The following is a 21,116-nucleotide window of genomic DNA, read 5'->3' as shown; positions in this document are numbered from 1 at the left end:
TACATCAGAATATTACTGAATACATCAAAAATGTTTGATGCAAATCTTATAATAATAAACTTGTCCCTCATATTTTTTCATAAAATCGTAGTTCTCCAGTATTTCTATCTTTTATTCACAGGCTAGGTGCCTGGTAGAACTGGTCAGTATTCCCAAATACTAGTCTGAGCAGTTCAGATGGCAATAAAAGGGCTTGCAAACCAGATTTTTATAAAGGCATATGAATGTACTGGGGACTTTTTGCCTCTGGATGTCAGATTTTTCATTCTGTTTATCTGTGCTTCCTAAAAGTTTTTAGACCTATTAGGGCCAAGACACATTCTTAATCCGATTTTTCTTAACAAATGATCCTGCAGATGCAACTGTGGGTATTGAGTGCAGTGGACAGGCCAAATGTAATAGCATCCATGTAAAATACACCCATGTACTACAGCACAGAGCACTGTCTTGGTGACGATGCAACTTTATTAAATCACGGCATGATGGTAGCATGTGAGAGGAGAAGCCCCCAAATCCCAGGGTTCGTGCAGACCCTGCCGTACAGTTGTCACACAGAACTCATCTGCTCAGGTTTTCCCATGGTCCTTTTCAAAGTCTGGAGTCTCCAGGTTACCTCCATAGAACCGAAGATGCTAGATGAGACAAACCAGAACAAACCAAACGTGTTTTTCAGCGTTGTCAACAACCTTCAGGGAGGCAATGTTGTCATTTCTCTCTACCAAGTAGCCCAAATTATAGCACTACCCCCAGAATAAGGCAATCCTCAGTCTCTTTTGAATTCAGTGGACTCTTTTGAATGGGTGAGCATCGTCCAGGGATGCTCAGATTTCTTTGTTCCTGCTTCTTTCCAAGACAGTGTTTGGGTTTACAGAAGGGCTGGTGCCCTCATGGAGCTGGATGGTGGGGCTTCTCACGTTGGGGCTCAGCTCCTTGCTATCTGCTGAAGGGAGTTTGTCTGCTTTTAACGCTGAGGGTTACTTGGCACCTGCTCCTGAAGCCTGTGGCGGATTTACCTCTTGGTAAGACCGTGTTCCCAGGGAACAGGTCATTGTTCCTTCCGGGATCTTTGCGATGTCACTTCTTGCCTCCCTGAAGCCTGACCATGAGTCTCATTTGGTTTCCAGCCTGAGCAGCCTTGGTTACAGGTTTAATTTGCCTTTGCCAAGTTGACCTTCTGTTCAGATCCAGTCAGACTCTCATCTCACTTCTGTGCCCCCTTTTGATGGCCTGTGAGCAGCCTGGTTCACCATGCCAAGGGGAAAAAGTTCGTCAAATGGTTTTGTCCTGGCAGTTTAGTCCAGAAGTAACCTATCACTTCCACTCAGAGCTTGTTGGCCAGAGCTGGTGACATAGCCCCACCCAACCACCAGGGGGCGTGGAAATCGCAATCCTCCAAGTGCCTGGAAGGTAGAAGAAGGGAAATAGTTGGCAACCATTAGTGATGACTGCACAGCCCCCTACAAGGTGATCTCCCAAAATTCCAAATGGAAGCCAAGACAAAGCCTTTCCACAGCTTGCTTATTCCTCTCACTTTTCTGATCCCCCTGGGACTTCGTTCCTGAGCAAGGTGTCTGAATCACCCTCCCACCACCTTTTACCCTTCCTCCATTTCCTCTCTTTCCCACGATCGTCTGGGTTCCCATCTCTTCTTCCTGCCAAAGAGGGAGACATCACACGCCCTGTTTCCTATTTTCTTAGTTGGTCTTTACCCTCCCTGGCTTCTCTAGGGCTTCATGGGATAATGATCACTGGCTAACAGGATTTACCGGAGAGGAATGAAAAACACAACAGTTTATCCTTGCAAAATTATGTCTGTGTTTATAATCTGCCCAGTAAGTATCTTATGGTGGCCACAATTTTGCCATAGTATTTTTCCAAGAGTAAGTACTGCCTATGACGTACTTGGCAACTTCCCAAAAGGTATGTGGAAGCCCTTCTAAGCACTATCCAAATTCAAAAATAGTTGTCTAGCAAATTCTACTCTGTTCTTTTCCAAAGTAATTCACTTTTATATCATGTATAATATACAGAAATGTTCATGAAAGTTATTTATTTAACAGTATGTATCCTTGACGTACACCATGATGTCTTTGTTTACTCCACTTTTAACAAATATTATTGGCATCCCTATGGAGATATATTTTGTCCCATCACATATTGCTTTACTCATCCAATGCAATTGCATTACCTCTTGTAGGGATATTCCCTTTTTTTTTGTTTGGAGTCACTGATGAAAGACGTACCAAGTGAGGTGACCTTCAATCCTGCCAAAGGGGTGAGATTCAATTAGCAACCTTTCAGGAGGCATCTGGGATCACTGATGATACATGGATCCTATGTTAAATCAAAGCACACAGGAGTCTTGAACTTCTGGTTTAACTTGTGGCACAGAGACTGGTCCAGGAAGACCACAGCCAGTGACAAAGGCTAATGGAATATCTCAGGGGACCCTGTGGTCAGCTACTCCCACCTTTGCTCTGAACATTAATGAGGAGCTTCTGGACTAGGGGCTGACTGGAAGATGGTATTTCAGGGGTTCCCTGTTCTCTCTGTCCTGTGATCCTTGCAGTAGACTCTTCGCTTGTTGCCACGTTTCCTCCAAGGAAATCCAGTGGAGCAGGCTTTTCTCCGACACAAAATAATGCCATACTTTGCTGGGGATGAATGCCTACACCCCAAAAAAATGCACCTTTGTCAGTAGTATTTACATTTTGTGATGCTTAGACCTCATCCTTTTTGCATTCTCATTTTACTACTCTATTTTGTATAGCAGCTCGTCTGTACATATCTCTTTTTATCCAAGGCTTCCACAGTGTGCTTACAAATTGTAATGAAGTCAGCTACATAACATCACTAAAGAAAATGTAAGTTTTACCATCAATGGACTTTTTTTCCAAAGGCTTCTGGCTAACTGAGCAGTCAAGTATGGATGGATAGTTTAGTACTCATGGTTTTATTTCTAAGCATCTCACCCTTGCATTTCCTGACATGATCCTACACTGAATTTAATTAAAAAGAAAAAGGAGCTCTTGCCTTAAGAAGAGTAACGGTGAGTCCCTGGGAAGTGGTGGGGGCCTTGGAGCAGAACGCCTGGCCTCCTGCCCTTCTGGGCATCCTGGATTCCCCACTGTTCTCTACATATCAGAGGGAGATGCAGCTATTCTGAGTGGCCTCAAGAATGATCTGGAATCATATCTGTTCTGAATAACTCAGGGGGCCTCTGAAAGATGCACAATGATGCTTTTATAGAATTAGACCAGATCTCAGAGCTGCATCTCTCATAAACATGAAGATTTCACGGGAGATGCATGAATAAACTTGGTCATACATTTTATTCAGTCATGCATGAGGTATTTAGTGCATGTTCGGATGGTTTATAGGCTTGCTGGGCAATTCGTATTTTATTTCTAAGGTGAGAAATTAGCAAAATCATCTTATAGTCTTGTCAATACAGAACTTCAAACACATAAGAACTGCAAAGCCTGAGGTCAGTTCAGATCTGAATGCCTCTCTACTGTGTGTTTCTTTAAAACTTGGTCAGGAGTGTCTATGAGAGAAGCAAAACAAAACACACAGTAGCAATGGATTTTTGTTTATTTTATGCAGAAAGAGCTGCAGTGATGAATGTTAATTGCCAAGGGCATTGAAAGTTGTCCCTCGGGACACTGCACACAGAACTTAAGGGAGTCACATGTGAACAGTCACACTGTGCTTTTTTTCTTTAATATCACTGGCATTTAATTTGAATCACAAATTAACAAGTATACACTTATTTTTTATTTAATTTTAAATTGTCTGTTTACAAAACCATTATAGGGTATGTCTGCATTTAGTACAGGAATCTGTTTTACAATTAGGCAGCTCTGTGTGATTTTTTTCATTATGGATGCACTTTTTGGAAAACTACCTGTTGTCTCCTGCTCAGGCTGCTAGCAGACTGCAGGAAGCACAGCAGAAAAGGAATCAGAGGTTACCTAGACAGGTCCAGAGGGAGGATTTCTGCATTTTTTACATCCTGATAGCCAGAAATGGTATATGTAGATAGTTGGAATTGCTCCTTAAGAAATCAGAGCTGGAGCAAATGCTTAAATTTCCCTCAGCAATGTAGGCAGGGTTGTGACAAAAACACCAATATATAAATCCCAGAGATCTCTGAGTGGGATGGTCAGGGAGCATCCCCAGGGCCTGCCGCCCTATGGCCCCTTTTTCCTGGGAACATCTGTTACTCCTGCTTATCTCACCCTCTCCCCACTCACCCAGCCCCGCCTGGAATCTGGAATGAGTTTTCTGTGAATTAAGATGCATTAAGTGAGGAAAGAAATACACAGAGCTTGATGAGCGCCCATTTGAGACAATGTAATGAAGATCTTGGAGGGAAACTTCCCTTGGTTACAATTTCAATTTAGCCATTTACTTGCTTGACATTTAGATGCCCTGGAGATAGGTTAGTCTGTTCACTTCAGATGATCCCACTTGACTTTGCTCCCTTCGGTATCTTTCTGCTCTGGACCTTGTTCCAACTTGAAGAAGGCATGAGCTATTCTCCTTTTCACCTCTGGGTAATTTCCACCTGTGGGTAATTTCCCCCTCTGCACAAGGCTGACACTCATTATGACAGTGCATGCCCCGTGGCCACCAGGGGCAGGGGTCATTTTCATCTTGATCAGTGACCAGAATAATTAAGGCCCTCGCTGAGAGTTTCCTGTTCAGCCTTTCCTCTCCCCAAAGACACAAGTCACTGCCTGTGTCTGAGCCAACGAAAGGTGGGGGAAACAATCACACAGGGATAACTAGAGACAGAAACCTTCCAATATATCTGCCAGTATATCACTATAAAAGACAGTCTGGTATTGATAAGCAAACAATACTGAAAAACTGACAAATCGCAGGGATATGTTCTTAGAAGGGGTAGAGAAGGAAAAGGGAGCTAAGCTTTAATAAAATACCCTCACCCGAAGCTAAAATGATTGTTTTTTGCTTGTCTGCAAAGCAGAGACTGTAACACCCGTCCCACTTGCCGGGTGCATGGAGGAGTTGTGAGGTAGCACTTAGAGCATCTGGGAGGGTCCTGAACACATCACATGCTTGTGACAAGTTTTGGCTTTCCTCATTTTCTCTCCTTTATCTAGTATAAAGTGGCAGGTAACGGGCCATTCAGTAATGAAAAGACTGCAATGCCCCACACTCTGGATGTCACCCCTCTTTCACCATGACTGTCTCCCGTCTTGCGATCGTGTATGGAAGAGAAAGTATTGTGCTAGATGCTCTAACACAGCTTCTTGTTGAATTCTCATTGCAGCCCTAAAGCATACCTATCACACTTTGCTGGGAGGGATGTTTTGTGTTCAGTGTCCTAAGCTGTGGAACCTTGTTCTGTGCAAGTCAGACCCTCTGGACATGTTTTCCTTTGTATGAATTGTGACACTTTATTCAACTAAGGGGCTGAGGCAGGAGACAGGACGGTGACAATGGAAAAAGACAGTCTGTGGTGTGGTCAGGGGAAGAGCTGGATGGGAGGGCAAGTGCCTTTCTTGTGGGTTCAGCACTGGTGACTCCAAAACAGTAATTGCAAATCCCTGGGCTCTGTTTCAGGGGGTGTTGGTTCCCAGGGGGAATTTACTGAAGATTTGCAACATTGAATAATGCAGGCTGATCAGTTTCAGAACCACTGCTCTGCAGCTAAGAGCTGGTGGGGCGGCTGTGCTCAAGCGTACCCACTTTAATGTTGTTTCAGTGTATTTTGTTTTGTTTTCCATTACAGAACAGTATCTCCCTTACCCGTCAGTAAAACTGTTCGGGGGCTCCCTAACAGTCCTCAGGTTACATTTGTGCATTTCCCACATTTTCCAGTCATTAGAAAAAAGGGCATCTACCCCAGTGGACTGCGTGCATGGGCGAATGCACAGTAATTCAGCATCATCACCCTACAGGGGTCTGGGGATTACACCGTGGCTGTGTTACCCAGCTGAAATGAATTGCTTTGCAGCACAGGGAATTCTGCAGTTTCATTACTTTATCAGAGTACCTACTTAATCAGATAGCTTAATTTGCATACCAGTAGCACCTTCTCACCACAGGTAAGGAATGTGAAATGTTCAAGGTTGATTACCTGCAGATGGTGAAGAGTGGTTGACAGAGACGTGGCTGCATCTGTGGGAGAGGCTGGTCCCAGGGGAGATGCTGGAAGCATGCTGACGCTTTTTACTCTGTTGCATTTCTGTACATGTGGTACCCGTGTTGATGATACTTCCCGCTTCAAGAGAGATTAAAGATGACAGAGAAAGATTGTGAAATGCAAAAAGAAGAAGTATCTTCAGTACATTCTTTACAACCTTGATACTAAGAATACAGGACATTTAGCAGTTTCTCAGAGATTGAAACTGATTCATATAAAACTTCAAATGTAGAACCTTTAAGTTAAAGTGATCAGCTAAATGCCAACACCTAATTTCTGACTTCTTTTGGCAATTATTATAAAATTACAGGCAGTTGCAGAGTAATGTTACTTGGGACTGTTAGTTAACCCTCAGCTAGAACCCAGAAGGACTTATCATTCATCAAACGTTAGATGGGACCTTTGCACAAATCAGTAGAAGTAGCAGGTAGGTGTTGGGTGGTGATCAATCTTGTTATTAAAGACAAACAAAGACTGAAAACTATCACAGGTTGGAAGACACTAAGGAGACAAGGTGACTAAATGCAATGTGGGGTTCTGGCACAGAAAAAGGGAGTTAGTGGAAAAACTGGAGACATCAAAATAAAGTTTGTCGTTTTGTTACCATTGTACCAGTGTGAATAGCTTAGTTTTGATCAAAATACCATGGTGATGTCAGATATTAACATTAGGACACATTGAGTAAAAAGTAGACAGGAACTCCCTATCCCATCTTTGCAACTCGTTTGTAAATCTGAAATTATTTCAAAATAAAAAGTTTAATAATGCATTACAGAACAGCCAGAGTTGTGGCATGTTTAAGATGTGGATCAAAGGAAAAGACATTGTGCTTGTGGTTGAGAGGACATTTTGGAATTTTGGAATAAAGATTGCAGGAAATGAGGAAATCTTAGAAAGAATTTGAGTTTTAAAGAATTTGTAAGCTTTAAATTTTGCTAAGGGTTATACACGTAGTGCCGTTAGCGGAGGACATAGTGAAGCAACAGATGTGCTCACTTGCTAGTTTCACCTCCACACCCTGATGTAAGCGCTCCACTTCCATTTTCCTTTGAGCTGTCTTGTAACCATGTCACACACCTCCTGACATGTACTTGGTCGTAACAGCTTTTGTAAACAGGACATGGATGTTAATAATAGCCCCTAATAAAAAAGATAATAAATGTTGTCTAAAGTGTCAGACCTTATTATGAGAGCCTCAAATTAGATGTCAGGACAATGGGGAAAATTTTTTTTAAAGCTAGTTTTTTTGTGTTAAGGACTGTTTACATGACACTGTGTTTTCTAGACATGGATAATTAGCAAAATATCAGTTCCAGAATGCATTTCAAACCTGTTTCCCAATTTTTATATTGCATAATAATTTAAATTCAGAAAATTTAGTATGACATCTAAATCCAAATTCAAAACTCATGTTTCTGTTAAACTAGAAGAACAAAATATATCAATAATACATTCACAGGTATCCCTAATTCTTCGGTGTCTCACAGGCACTGGAGAAAACAAAGCACAGTAATTTCCACTCTGCGTCTATTGTCTTGAATACCTGAGAAACTCCTCCCCATTCACTTCCTCTGGGTTCTCGCTCACCCTCCTTGCTGACTTTTTAGAACTGTCCCTCCCTGCACAGAAATCACTTTCACCTCCACCCCTCCCATATTGCATTTCAAATTGTTCTTTGAAATGTCTGCTTCTCCTATGAGTCTGTAAGCACCATGAATGTAGGGCTATGCCATAGCCATCTTTGTTATCCCAACATTCAACATTGTACTTCCTCATGCTGGGAATCCAGAATTAAGGTTTTCTAGCTTTATTTTCCAACGAAGGAAAGTTTGTTATTTTCCAACAAAGGAAAGTTTGCCCTTTGTTTATGTCCAACAAAGGGCAAGTCATGCATTGAAGCCAATAAAGACACTAGTTCCAAGCACTGATGTAATGGCATGGTGTTTAGTTGTCCACCTATTACATTAAGCAATTTCACTTAGCGGGACACCCCAATACCAGAGAGTCAGGGGTTATGAACTAAGAAACAAAACAATTAATATAGGCTTCATCCATTTACATTTAACCTGTATTTTTATTTTGTGTTTGTGTGTGTGTATGTGAGTGTGTTTGTATAATTCTGAGGCATTACATAATGCAGAATTTGAAACTATGATTTTCATAAATCTTATTTATGACCCCATTCTTACAGGTTAATATAGATTTCAAAGATTTCTCTGTCTTTACCGGTTTTCTTCTTTTTATTCCCACAAAAAGGAGCTGGTGGCTGGTCTCCCCTTGTGTCAAATAAATACCAGTGGCTGCAGATTGACCTTGGAGAAAGAATGGAGGTCACAGCTGTGGCCACCCAGGGAGGATACGGGAGCTCCGACTGGGTGACCAGCTACCTCCTGATGTTCAGCGATGGCGGGAGGAACTGGAAGCAATATCGACGAGAGGAAAGCATCTGGGTATGTGCTTTATTGAAAAGCAGTCTGTCGGAGTATGAATTATGCCAGTTACTGCATGTTGCTGCCCATCTGTCAGATCAAGTATAGAAACAGAGCCTCCTAAGTTACTTGAAAATGTTTCCACTGAATGTAAGCCACATGTGACGTTCCAGAATACACCGTCCATGGCTAATTTATGAAATAAGTAAAACAATTTTATAATGTAGGGAAATATTGAAAATGTCTTCCCATTATTCCTTTAAATAGTGTGAAGTCTAAGGAATAAATAAGTCACATACAACTGATTTTGTTTGATAACAAACACAATAGTTCATATTGCCTCAGCATTTTTAAATAAAGCGAATTCATTTTCTCTGTGCCCTCTGATAAACTGAAATTTCTGAAAGACCCTGAACATGTAAAAATAGATGTAATGGAGAGTCTCTCTGTGGAGGACTTGTTGAGGGATATGTTGAGTTCCTGCTCCAACAGGAACTTGGGCACCATGTGGCCCCTTGTAATTTATGGACAATAGATCCCTAGGATTCTTTGGAATGATAACTATTTTACATCAGTGACATAGTTCCTACTTCTGATTACATATCCATGCTTCTTTTAGAAGAATTAAATTTTGTTTGCTTAACTTTTTGAATATTAAAATTTATGTAATTTATTCTTTATTTAGCATTTCATATCTTTAAATCACAGTCTGCTCTGAATGAGAAGCTCTAAAAGTAGAGTGTTGTAAAGGTCTGCAGCAGGTTTGCAATTGGCTGATGGGGTGTGGCCTGAAGATTCATCAGGTGGAGAAGAAATTACTTTTTTCTTCTTATTAAAAATATAATTTAGATGGTTGCCAAGAGCCAGGGGAAGGGAGTAATGGACTGTAAGTGTTTTAATGGAGACAAAGTTTCAGTTTGAGAAGATGAAAAAGTTCTTGAGATGGAAGGTGGTGGTGTTTGCACAACAATGTGAATGTTAATGTCCAGAACTGTACACTTAAAAGTGGCTAAAATGCTAAACTTTTTGTTATGTATATCTTACCACAATAAAAAATACACAGTGTATCTTCCATTTAATTTAGGCTAAGAATGTTGTAGAACTTAAAAAAATTTTTTTCTTAATTGTCAGAGTAAGAAGAAAATGGTCAGCTAAAAAGCCGTTATGTCTTAGCACATAGCTTATCTATAAAAGTAACAGGCAACAAAATGATACTATTCGTTGTGTAACAAACTGCCCTCATTTAAATTTCCTTAGAACTCTGTAACTTATTATAACTTAATAGATTGTGGTCTACTTAATTTCTTATCCCTGGAGCTTTTATTAGTTAGTCAATAAATGTTGATGCAAATTGAATCAAGAAAAACTAGTTAGTTGTCTAATACTAGATAAAAGAACAAAGTGGGAAGGGCTATGTGAGTGTTTTTAGGGCTGGCTGACCTAAGGTTTCCAAACAAGTAATTGCCATGTGTATGATCCGAAGCAGATATTAATGTTGTGCTTATTCTAAGAACACCAAGTCCAAAGCAGGGTTAAGGTCAATATTGCTTAAGTAAGTTAAAGCTTAATGAAACATCTACTTACATAGAGAACTTTTGTTCAAACTTAAATATTATTTTTCAAAATTAGTTAACTAATAGTTAATGCCTACTTATTCTTCATTGTATTAATTAAGGTTCATATTTTCGCCCCGCTCCAATCCCATTTGATTGAGCAACTCTAACAATTCTTGTTTTTAGTTAAGCAGGTTGGAGAGGAATCATATGTAAGCATCACCCTCTGCTGATTTCTTTAAAGGTCAGGCACCCTTGGGGAAGTAGGGTCAAGAATATAGTGGCATTATTAATCCTAGATCATGCAGGTGAGGACAGAAGTGGACCCCTCAATCCTATCCATCCTATCACACAATAAACATGGGTAAAGTGGCCTGCCTTACACTCCTGCTGAGCTTGCATCCCTCCCTGTGTCCCCAGCACTTCATGGTGCCTGGGGCCGAGCACGTTGGTAAATGTTTGCTGAATTAAAACGAATGAGTGGAATCTACGTTCTGGCAGGATGCCTTCCTTAGCTCCCTGCTCTGTGCTTCTCTGTAGCCCTTGGTCTCAACTTAGTGATCCTTGAAGCTCCAGTGGAGATGTTTCTCCTCTCTTACATTTTGAGCTCCTTTAGGAAAAGGGCTCATCCTCACATCTTCTGCGTGCACCACCGTGGGTTAAGTGAATTCATCTCCTAATCTGGGCCCAACTATACACAACTGGCATTGACAGCAGTAAATCACACTAGTTGGTGATTCTGACATTATACTCACAGTTTCTTTAAAAAGATTGGGCTGGTTTGGCTGCTTTCCAGACCCCTCACAAAATGTCAGCTGCTCTTAAAAATCAACCATACACCTTACCAGAGGTTCTACCCCTTCTTCACGTGGTTGTTTTAGATATGAATTGCTGATGTTAACTTGAGAATGAATTTAAGATTTTAAAAAATGTCCTTGAGATATTATACTCTTCATTAGTGAAAGTAATATGTTTATTCGTGGTGCCATTTACTTAGTTTCCTATCGCTGCTGTAACACATTTTCATGGATTTAGTGACCTAATACAAGACAGAGTTATTATGTCATAGTTCTGTAGGTCTAAAGTACAGTAGACCTGGCTGGGTTCTCTGCTTAAGGCATTTTTCCTGGAGGCTCTGGGGAAGACTTGTCCTTCAAGGTGTCTGGAGATTCCCAGAACCTTCCCCAGGTTCCATGATTTGCTGGGAGGATTCACAGGACCAGTGTGTAGTCATACAGCTATGATTTAGCACAGTGAAAGGACACAGAGCAAAATGAGCAAAGGAAGAGGGTGCTTGGGGTGAAGCCCAGAGGAAATCAGGCCCAGGTTTCTACAGTCCTCTCCCAGGGAAGTCATACGGGACTAGCTTAATCCCCCAGCAGTGAGTTATAGAAACCCACATGGAATATTACCAACCAGCTGAGCTCATGTACTGGGGGCTGGTCATATAGGCACCCTCTGCCTTGCATGTAACAAAATCCCAGACTCCCAGAAGGAAGGCAGGTATTGAGTATGAACCACAGTGTCTGAACAAACATTAGGCACAGTAAGCCACCTTTATCATTAGAGTCTTGGGAATGGGCCAGCCTTGCAAGCAGGCCTTTCCGAGGGCAGCAGTCAGGACTGCCCTCCTGATGCTTCTGCATACACACTCACGCACTTCCTTGTGGGTGTAGGACTGAGACACTGATCTCCTGTAGGTTGCCAGCTGGGGGCTGGTCTTTGCTCCTAGAGGTTTCCCACATCCCTTATGCTTTCTGTGTGGCCTGTTCTTGCAGCAGCGGGTCAAGTCCCTTTCATCTTTAAATTGCTCTTTGTTCTTGTTCTCCTTCTGCTTCACCTCTCTGATTTCCTCTTCTTCTAGCTGGAGAAAGTCCTCTACTTTAAGGGCACATGTGGTTAGACTGGATCGACTTGGGTAATCCAGGACAGTCTTCCTAACCATAATCCCATCTGCAGAGTCCCTTTTGCCATGCAAAGTAACATATTCACAGTTCCTTTCTTTAGGGCCTGGACATCTTTGAGGCCTTTCTGCCCACCCCACTGTATTTATACATCTCTGATTTTTTTTTCTTTCTGCATTTGGTATCCTTTCCTAGCAAACACATTTCTCATTGGATCTGAAGATGTTTTCCAGAGTCATATGAAGTCATGTTGCAGGGGTATCTGAGCACCTGCTCGCAGTTGGTGTGTCACAGGTGTCCCCCCTGAGAGGCTGCTGCCCCGCCATCACTAGTGTAGCTCTCACCCACAGCAGTGTCCCCAGCTTATGGTCTCGCTGATGCAACCTTGACCCCCAGCAAGAAAGACTGTGTATTGGCTTTCTTCTCAGGAAGCCTCCTTCTACTTTTATAAGAAAGTCCAAATCAAGCACTCCTTCTCTGGCCTTAAAAGTTTTGTGGATGTTCTCCCTGTCCTAATTATTTTAAGTGACTTTTCTTGTTCTTCTGGGTCTATCTGCTGTCTGTGCTAACTTTGTCCACTAATACATGTTAAGTCTTTCCAAATTCCAAAAACTCTGAGAAAAAGGTCTATCCTAACTCCTTACTGAAAATGGACATGAGATGAGAATAAGACAAAAAGTCTTTACTTATGTTACTTTGGGCAAGTTGTCCATATGCTTTGCCACATGTCTGCCATGGAATATTAATTAATATGTGAAATGCAATGTATACCTCTCTAAATTCTCAAAATTATAAAATTGAGACATGGCTGGCCACAAAGTCTTTGACTAAAGGATTTGAGGACTGCAGGTCCAGTTACTGAAGGCTAGTTATCCAAATTGACTTTCTTAAAAAAAGAAATTATGTTCTTCACTGGTGATATGTTCCACTTTAATATTTTTTCTTAAGGAGTGACTGCTTCCATGGCTGAACTGGATTTCTATGTGAAAATAACCAAAAAAATTAAACAAATACTCAGATCTGTGAAATACATTCCAAAAGGGTTTTATTTAAATGGAAATATAGGCATGTGTCTTACATGACAGCAAAGGCATCACCAAGGGATGCAGTACATCTCAGGACATACAAACTCTTTTGATGTGCAGAGTAAATGTCCTCACTTGAAATGTAGTGGAAGAAGTATCACTGTTTGAACAAGTTTAGAAGGGGTGCATTTCCTATACGATGTGAACAATCATGGTTTATATCGGTCATTTAGTAAACCAGGTGGCTTGACCAAGCTTGGTGCTAAACGTCCATAGGACTTAGAAGATGAGTTTGCAACTTCAGCCCAACTAAATCAGGAAGTGGCCAGAGTCTTAGGACGCTGAGGATCATAGAACAGCATTGCAGTGAGCAGTGCAGCAGATCAGTGATCACTGACAGAGCTCACTAATGTTTATTTTCTACTGTTTCCCTGAGAATATGTCAGCCAGCACTTACATCAATCTACTGTGACTCTTAGATTCATTACAAGAATTTTGTGGGGCAGCCCTTGCGAACCAGGATTCTTACCTGCAAGCTAATGTGAGCTCTGAGCTCCCTGGGGGCCTCTGGACCAGGCTGGGGAGAGGTGTGGGCGCCAACCACTGTCCTGCTCTGAGTCTGGGTCTGTGAGCATCCCTGGTGGGCAGGAGAGGTCTGTGAGTGGGCAGCCTAGAGCGCTGGCAGTATTCTAGAGGGGTGTTGGGGCAGCTCCATCACCACCCTCCTGGGCACCTATTTGGTCTTCTTGGGACCCTCTAGCAAGCCTTGTCCTTCCCAGACCACCTGCCTGCCCTGACTCTGTCTCTTCTCCCTCCCCGTTCCAGTTGTTTGGGAACAATGGGCTGCCTCAATGAGAGCCAGGCCAATACCCACCTCTCCTCTCGGGAGACCGTGCCTAATGGTGTCCACTGCAATGGTGTCCTCTGTTGAGGCTTATCTGGCCCAGGGACCACTGGGTCCCTATTGGCCATGGGGACCTTTCCTCCTGCAATTCCTGGGTGTTTTTTCTTCTATTTTATCAATACTTTGTCTTCATTCTCATCTCCTTACTATTTCTCCCTCTTCTCCTCTATCCTTCTATTCTTTCCTTATGTATTTTTTCACCTTTCATTAAATACTTTTCTCCTTATTTCTCTCTTCTCTCTCCATTTTCCCCTATATCCCTCTTCTATCTGTATTGTTACAAATTCTAGAAAATCAACTTGAATCAGTCTAGGTAATTTGGGAATCCGACCACACGGAGAAGGGGAGGATTTAGCTGGGTCTCTGGAATGGCTGTAACTAAGAGGCAGCCCTGCCCTGTGCCTTCTGTGGATTAGCTTCTGGCATTCATTTTCCTATATTGGTTCAAAAATCTGAGGAAATGCTCGGACTTACTTGGCTCTGGCTGAGGGGAGTCTCCGATCTCACCACCTGTGAAGAGCTGATCTGATCAGGACGGCTCCCAGGCCACCCTACACTTAGCACCGAAGCCCCTGGATTGGGGGGTGGGGCCAGGTAAAGACTTGATGTCCACCCTAATGGGGGCACTTAGAAGGGAGGGATGCTGGGAGGGCCATATTATCAAATTTCCTGTTCTTTGTCTCTCTCTCTCTCTCTTTCACTCTCTCTCCATGACCTTTTGCTTTCTTTTCTATTTCTCTGCTTTCCTCTTCTTATACATCTTATCTTTCTACTCCTCGCCTTCCTTTTTTCTCTATGAATTAAAGGACCTAGATTGCTATGAGTCCTGCTACTCAACATGTAACCTACGGACCAGCAGCATCACCCGGGATCTTGATACAAATATGGAATCTCAGCCCCCACCCCAACCTATTGAATAGAATCTGCATTTTAACAAGATGAGCAGGGGATTCCAGTACAAGCTAGATTGTGAGAAGCACTGACTGGGATGAACCAAGTCCCATCTGTGGGGGAAATTGTTTTGCCCCTTAACTATCCTCCAGCTGCCTGGATCAGAGGAGACTGTGCCGCCTGCTCTAGGATGCAGCTTATCCCACGCACGTGTTAGCCTGAACAGGTGATGCTCTCTGTAACAGGGCCTCAGGAAGCTTGCTCCAGTGCCCTCTGACTGCAAGACACCCTCTTTCTCCCTGATAGTCACCAACCTAGGGGGGCGGAGCCCAGGTATTTTCTCATTGTTATCAGTGAATAACAATCAAGTGGTTAAAGTTAGTCCTATCTTTGAGAACTATAATATTTCCTGAATCGCTATACTCTGCATTCATTAGGAGTTTATTCTTCATATTAAAAACTCATCAGAACTCTAATTCAGAAGTTATATCCTTTATGAATTTAAGATGGAAATTGTTATTCAAAATGCATTGAATTAAACTTAGAATTTAAGTGCATTTTTCTTCCTATGCAGGCCCTTTGTGTGAAAAAGGCATTCTTCTAGGAAAGGACTGGCAAAATATATTTGAGAAAAATAAGAAAAGAAATTACTTGAAATAAACATAAGTTCTAGTATAAATAATTCTATTTAATAGATTTCTTTCGCTTTGAAAAAATAGGTAGCAGTAGGTCCTTAAATGAATATAAAATAGACATAGCAAATCGTTTGAACCTTTGTTCTTCTCTAGATCATTTCCAACCTAGAACACCAAGTAGACTAATTAATAAGGCTAATTAATATTGTATTGAAAGATTCACAACAATCTCACAGTGCTCTAAGAGAGCAACAAGGGTGACCCCAAATTTGCAGGGCAGAAAAAAGACACGGAAATACTGGAAGCATGGGGGTTGGAAAGGGGACTGTTTGTTATACCTGCACCACTTCATTTATTTAAGAGAAAGAGCTGATGCACATATGGCAAAATATTTACCTTGTTAAAATAAATCTAGATTATCAGTACATGCATATCTGTTTTGGGGGGATGTTTGAAATATTGCATAATCAAATTAATAAAGAATATTGGATTCAGGTTTAAAAGAATTACGTTTACTCGGTATAAATAGAAAGATCATATGACTGTGTAGTTTCAGAATAAAGAGGGATAAGAACAGTGTCAAATCATAATAAGAAAAACTGGACTCAGAGATAAGGAGGGTTTGTATGTAAGGAAGCAGACACTCTGCTAAGTGTGAAGCTCTATTGGTAGAAGGAGCAGAAATTCTCTTGACAGAGATTCCTGCTAATTCAGTCATTTAAATATATGTTGGTTTATTTCAGGTCTAGGTTAATACATTTATTGCTAATGAGTTGATGACTCAACAGAGCCAAGCCCCACATCAGGGAGGAGGTTGCAAAGAAGGGTCCATCCTACCACATCAGGTAAGAGGTTGCAAAGAAGGGTCTGCAGAGTGTGCCTTGGCTGTCTGAGGCTTGTGCCAGCTCCAGGCTTGCCGATTTCAAGTTTGGCTCTGAGACTGGGTGGTTTTGGGCAGAATAGGAGCAGCATTTCAATGATTCTGTATCGATCTCTTCCATGTACTTGGCCTTGTCAGGGACACGGCCCTCTCCTTCCTAACCATTCACCTCATTACGTCAAGCGCATTGATCCCCGAGGCAGTGACTTTGTACCATGGACAGTCTTGTTGATTGCACTTACCATTGTGGACCACAGTTGAATTTTCTGTACATGTCTCCCCCTCCTGGGCTCTGACAGCCATTAGGTCAGGGGTTAATCTCCTCAGAGGGCCAGGCCTATTACAGATTCTCAATAAGGAGTTGTTAGATTGAGTTAAGGAAAAGTTGCTGTTCTCAAACAGACCTCAACCCAGATGGTTAGTTAAGTTAAAACTTAGCCAACTGTGTGATGCTGCTTGTGTGATGGGAGGCTTTCGGTGCCAAGCCTGAGTGTAACAAGAGGCTTCACACTTCTTCCCCACAAAGTTGTACAAGGACGATGCCCTACTGGACCTGAGAGAGAGGTGGTTGCGTTTGCCCTTCATCGCAGGTCTCAGTGACAATAGAGATAAAAGCTGGATTTGGTCTGTCGACAACTCTCAGAGCAGCTGAAAAGGTTGAGGCAGAGAAGTGAATGAGACACCTGAGCTGCTACCACAAAGTAGCCGATGGGTCCCTGGAAACCCAGGATCCAGTAACAACTGCCTCTTGCCAGGGCCAGCTGCATTCGGTGGGTGTGGAGCGCCCTTCCTTCCATTTGTCGATTACAATCCTTCCCAACTTGAAAACCTTCACTCAAATCCCTTTTACTCTGTACTAAAATTGTGTCGACACGCCCTTCTTTTTCTACTCCTAGGATTTTTCATTTTTATTTCTCAAGTATTACTTTTCTTTTGCCATATTTATTCACCTCGTGCTTATTTCACATCAATTCTGGCATCAGGGACTCCAGCTTGTTTATCCCGATATCCTTTGTACCTACTTTATTGCTTTGCAAAAGTAACGATTTTGCTCATTTGAATTGCCAGGTGTTATCAGGTTGGGAGGGAGGGGTGTGGTGGTGAGTAGAATTTTAAATATGCAGCAAGATAAATAGCAACTCCTGAGACATCTTACAAATGACAGTTTTACTTTTCCTGGAATGAAGTAGTTCCAGAAGTGGTGTTATTAGAGATATATGGAAATTAGGATATATTTTATGAAAAAGGTAAATCTTAAACAGTAATATGAACAGAGTATGGCAGAGTTGTGGGGGAAATAGCTTTAGAAGTAGACTTTTTTATTCATTTGGGAGATGGCAAAAGTATTGTTTTTGATCAAGAAAAGTAAATGATGGAAAAAGTGAATTTTTACCAAAAAAGGTGCTCCGGCAGCAGACTCATTGAAAGGAAGTGCTGCAGAGCCAAGTTTTGGGAAGGTGGAAGGCAGGACAGCCCAGGGAGCATCTCGCCAGGGTTTCATGGAAATTCTTCCTCGTGACTGCAGTTCTGGCAGCTTAGCTTCATAGGATGTTGTACTAATAGTGGGTCTCATAGGGAACGACAGGCAAAGTCTACAAATTCTACAATTTGCACACATAATGTCAATGTACAGAAGGCACAGATATGGTATGTACTTCAGGCTATTCATGGGTGATTTCCTGGGTCTGTTGTTTTGACATAAAAGACTCAAGTGGTTTGGTACCAAACTAATTGGGATCTTGAGAAAATGGCCCACAGCAGAGGTGGAGTGTTTAGAGCACTGCTGTGTTCACAGCCCTTGATAACTCCTATGGTTTCTGCACTCTGCAGTCCTATGCCACTTAACAGTTAGAACACTTTTCTGCCTTTGATGCAGACCACATTTTATATATTTGTATAGACAAAAGCAATGATGAAATTTTAAAATTTTGCAAAACAGGAAGACAGGCTTTGAGTACTTCTTTTAATATTAATATCACAGTCTCAAAACTCTGAGATGTTGAGAATTTCTGATCAGCAAACCTCAAACTTTCAGAGTGGCTAAGATTAGGGCAGCAGTTGAGAAGCTGGATGCTGTTCAAGCATGTTTAAGGGTCTCAGACAGAGAGAAATATTGGTTTAGACCAGGGGCCAGCCAACTTTCTCTATAAAGGGACAGATAATAAATATTTTTGGTTTTGTAGACCATGCAGTCTCTGTTGTGACTGCTCAACTCTGCTGTTGTGTGAAAGTAGCCAGAAGCAATATGTAAATGAACGAGTGTGGCAGTGTTCCAATAAAACTTTATTTAAAAAGCCACACAGCCAGCTGGTTCTGGGTTTAGGTTGCTTACCCCTGGTCTAATCCACTTTGTATCTATTTAAGGTATGATGTACGGATTCAGTATGAAGAAATGAAAATTACAACATCAGTGTGACACAATGTAACCTCTCCCACTTGAACTCCACAAAACCTTTGCTAATACTCTTGCTTAGGACAGTCCTTTTCAAACTGTGTCCTAGAAAAACTTTCTTTTCATTTTAAATGTATGCATGTAATTTGATGTCTTTCAGAATAAGATATCGATAGTATACATCTGATCTATGATATTATTACATAGCATTTAGCATAAAACTAAGGTTAAAAAGAGAATCAATTTAAAGAAAACTATTAAACCAATAAGAAGTGTTATACTGAGTACTTAGTGAGTGCCTGACACTGCTTCATGCGCTTTACACATATTTATTAAACACATCCTCACAACAGCCCTCTTATGCCCAGTTTACAGAAAAGGACACTGAGGCATGAAAAGTTCAAGTTCACTATCCTCAAATCACAGAACTAGTTAGTGATGGAACAAGGATTTGAACCCTAGCTGTCTGGCTGCAGGGCCCACACTCAAACCACCTTACCACAGTACAGAGGATTCATGTTGGAGGTGAATAAAGTGATGATACAGGATGGGGATCCTCTTCCTCAGGGCATGGGAAACAAGCACTCTCAGACAGTGCTGGTAGGAGCATAAAATGGCATAAGATGGGGATATGCCCAAAGCATATACCCAAAGCGGGATCTTGAAGAGATGTTTGTACACCCATGTTCATCACAGCATTATGCACGTCCTTGGAGGACAATTTCTATCAACTTAAGTGTTCAAAAGCACCCGCTATTTAGAGCGCTGAAGATGACAGCCCAAAAGGAGTAATGCTTTTAAGTCCTGTCAATATATCATCTACACCAAGTAACAATTCCACTTCTAGGAATTAGTCCAACAGGAACACTCAGAGGTGCACAGAAAGTGCCTGTAAGAAAACTAAGTGCATTGTTTACAGTCAAGATCCAGTTTTCTGTCAATAGGTGAACACAAAGAAATTACGATACTCCATTTTATGGAATAATATAGTATTATATGGAATTCATTCCTTTGAAAACAATGAGGTTATTTAATTAATTGATCTGTTTATTTATTCGAGGTAACGTTGGTTTAAAACATTATATAAGTTTCATGTGTACAAGATTATCAAATGCATTTATTCATAATGAGATTTAAGAAACATTTTTTTTTTTACAGCTAGGAAAAGGGATGTATTTATTGTGCTTCCATTAGAAATTTCCAAGATGAACATATACGTATATGTGCATGTAAATATATATAGACTATTTCTGGAAGCATACAAGATAAATTATTAATAGCATTTCTCATTCTGGGTAAAGATATGCCATGAGTACGCGATGAATGGTATTTTTAAACTACATGCGTATATTGCTGTTCAATTCAATACCAGGTTTTGAAAGGATTAGAGGAAAAAAAGCAAAGGAAATACAAAATAGTTTTTTTTTTTTTTTTTTTTTTTTTTTAAAGGAATTCCTTTTATTTTTATTATTTATTTATTTATTTAGTTTTGGCTGTGTTGGGTCTTCGTTTCTGTGCGAGGGCTTTCTCTAGTTGCGGCAAGCGGGGCCCACTCTTCATCGCGGTGCGCGGGCCTCTCACTGTCGCGGCCTCTCCCATTGCGGAGCACAGGCTCCAGACGCGCAGGCTCAGTAATTGTGGCTCACGGGCCTAGTTGCTCCGCGGCATGTGGGATCTTCCCAGACCAGGGCTCGAACCCGTGTCCCCTGCATTGGCAGGCAGATTCTCAACCACTGCGCCACCAGGGAAGCCCCAAAATAGTTTTTTAATTGTGGTAAAAAAAACCCATAACATTAAATTTACCATCCTTACCATTTTTAAGTGTACGGTTCAGTGGTGTTAAGTATATTCACATTGTTGTGGAATAGATCTCTAGATCTTTCTCATCTTGTAAAGCAAACTTAAACCCACTAAACACAAATTTCCCTCCCCATCCCCTCAGCCCTTGGCAAGCATCTCTCTACTATCTGTTTCAATGATTTTGACTACCTTAGATACTTCATATTAGTGAAATCATACAGTATTTGTCCTTTCGTGATGGTTTATTTCAAGTAGCATAATGTCCTTGAGTATCCATATTATAGCACAGGACAGAATTTCCTTCTTTTTAGGGCTGCATAATATTCTATTGTATGTATATCCCAGATTTTGTTTATCAGTTGCTATGGTCTGAATGTTTGTATCCCACCAGAATTCATACGTTGAAATCCTAACCCCTTAAGGTGATAGTATTAGTAGGTAGGGGGTTTTGGGAAGTGACTAAGTCTTCCACTAAGAAAGGGCTTAGTGACTCATAAAGAGGCTCCAGAGAGATCCCAACCTGATTCC

At 41.4% G+C, this 21,116-nt stretch overlaps 1 protein-coding gene across 1 annotated transcript in view; it reads left to right on the top strand.

Moving 5' to 3' along the window:
• LOC130706604 (uncharacterized) overlaps positions 1 to 21,116 on the top strand; it is a 111,557-nt gene that overhangs the window by 60,941 nt on the left and 29,500 nt on the right. Inside the window, exon 5 of the mRNA XM_057539281.1 lies at positions 8,432 to 8,625. Within this exon, the coding sequence (XP_057395264.1) occupies positions 8,432 to 8,625 (194 nt within the window). The remainder of the gene's footprint in view (positions 1 to 8,431; positions 8,626 to 21,116) is intronic.

This window comes from Balaenoptera acutorostrata (assembly GCF_949987535.1).
Source record: "Balaenoptera acutorostrata chromosome 6 unlocalized genomic scaffold, mBalAcu1.1 SUPER_6_unloc_4, whole genome shotgun sequence".
NCBI classification, from domain to species: Eukaryota; Metazoa; Chordata; class Mammalia; order Artiodactyla; family Balaenopteridae; genus Balaenoptera; species Balaenoptera acutorostrata.
The sequence above is the reverse complement of the archived record's forward strand: the minus strand, read 5'-3'. Positions and strand labels throughout refer to the sequence as shown.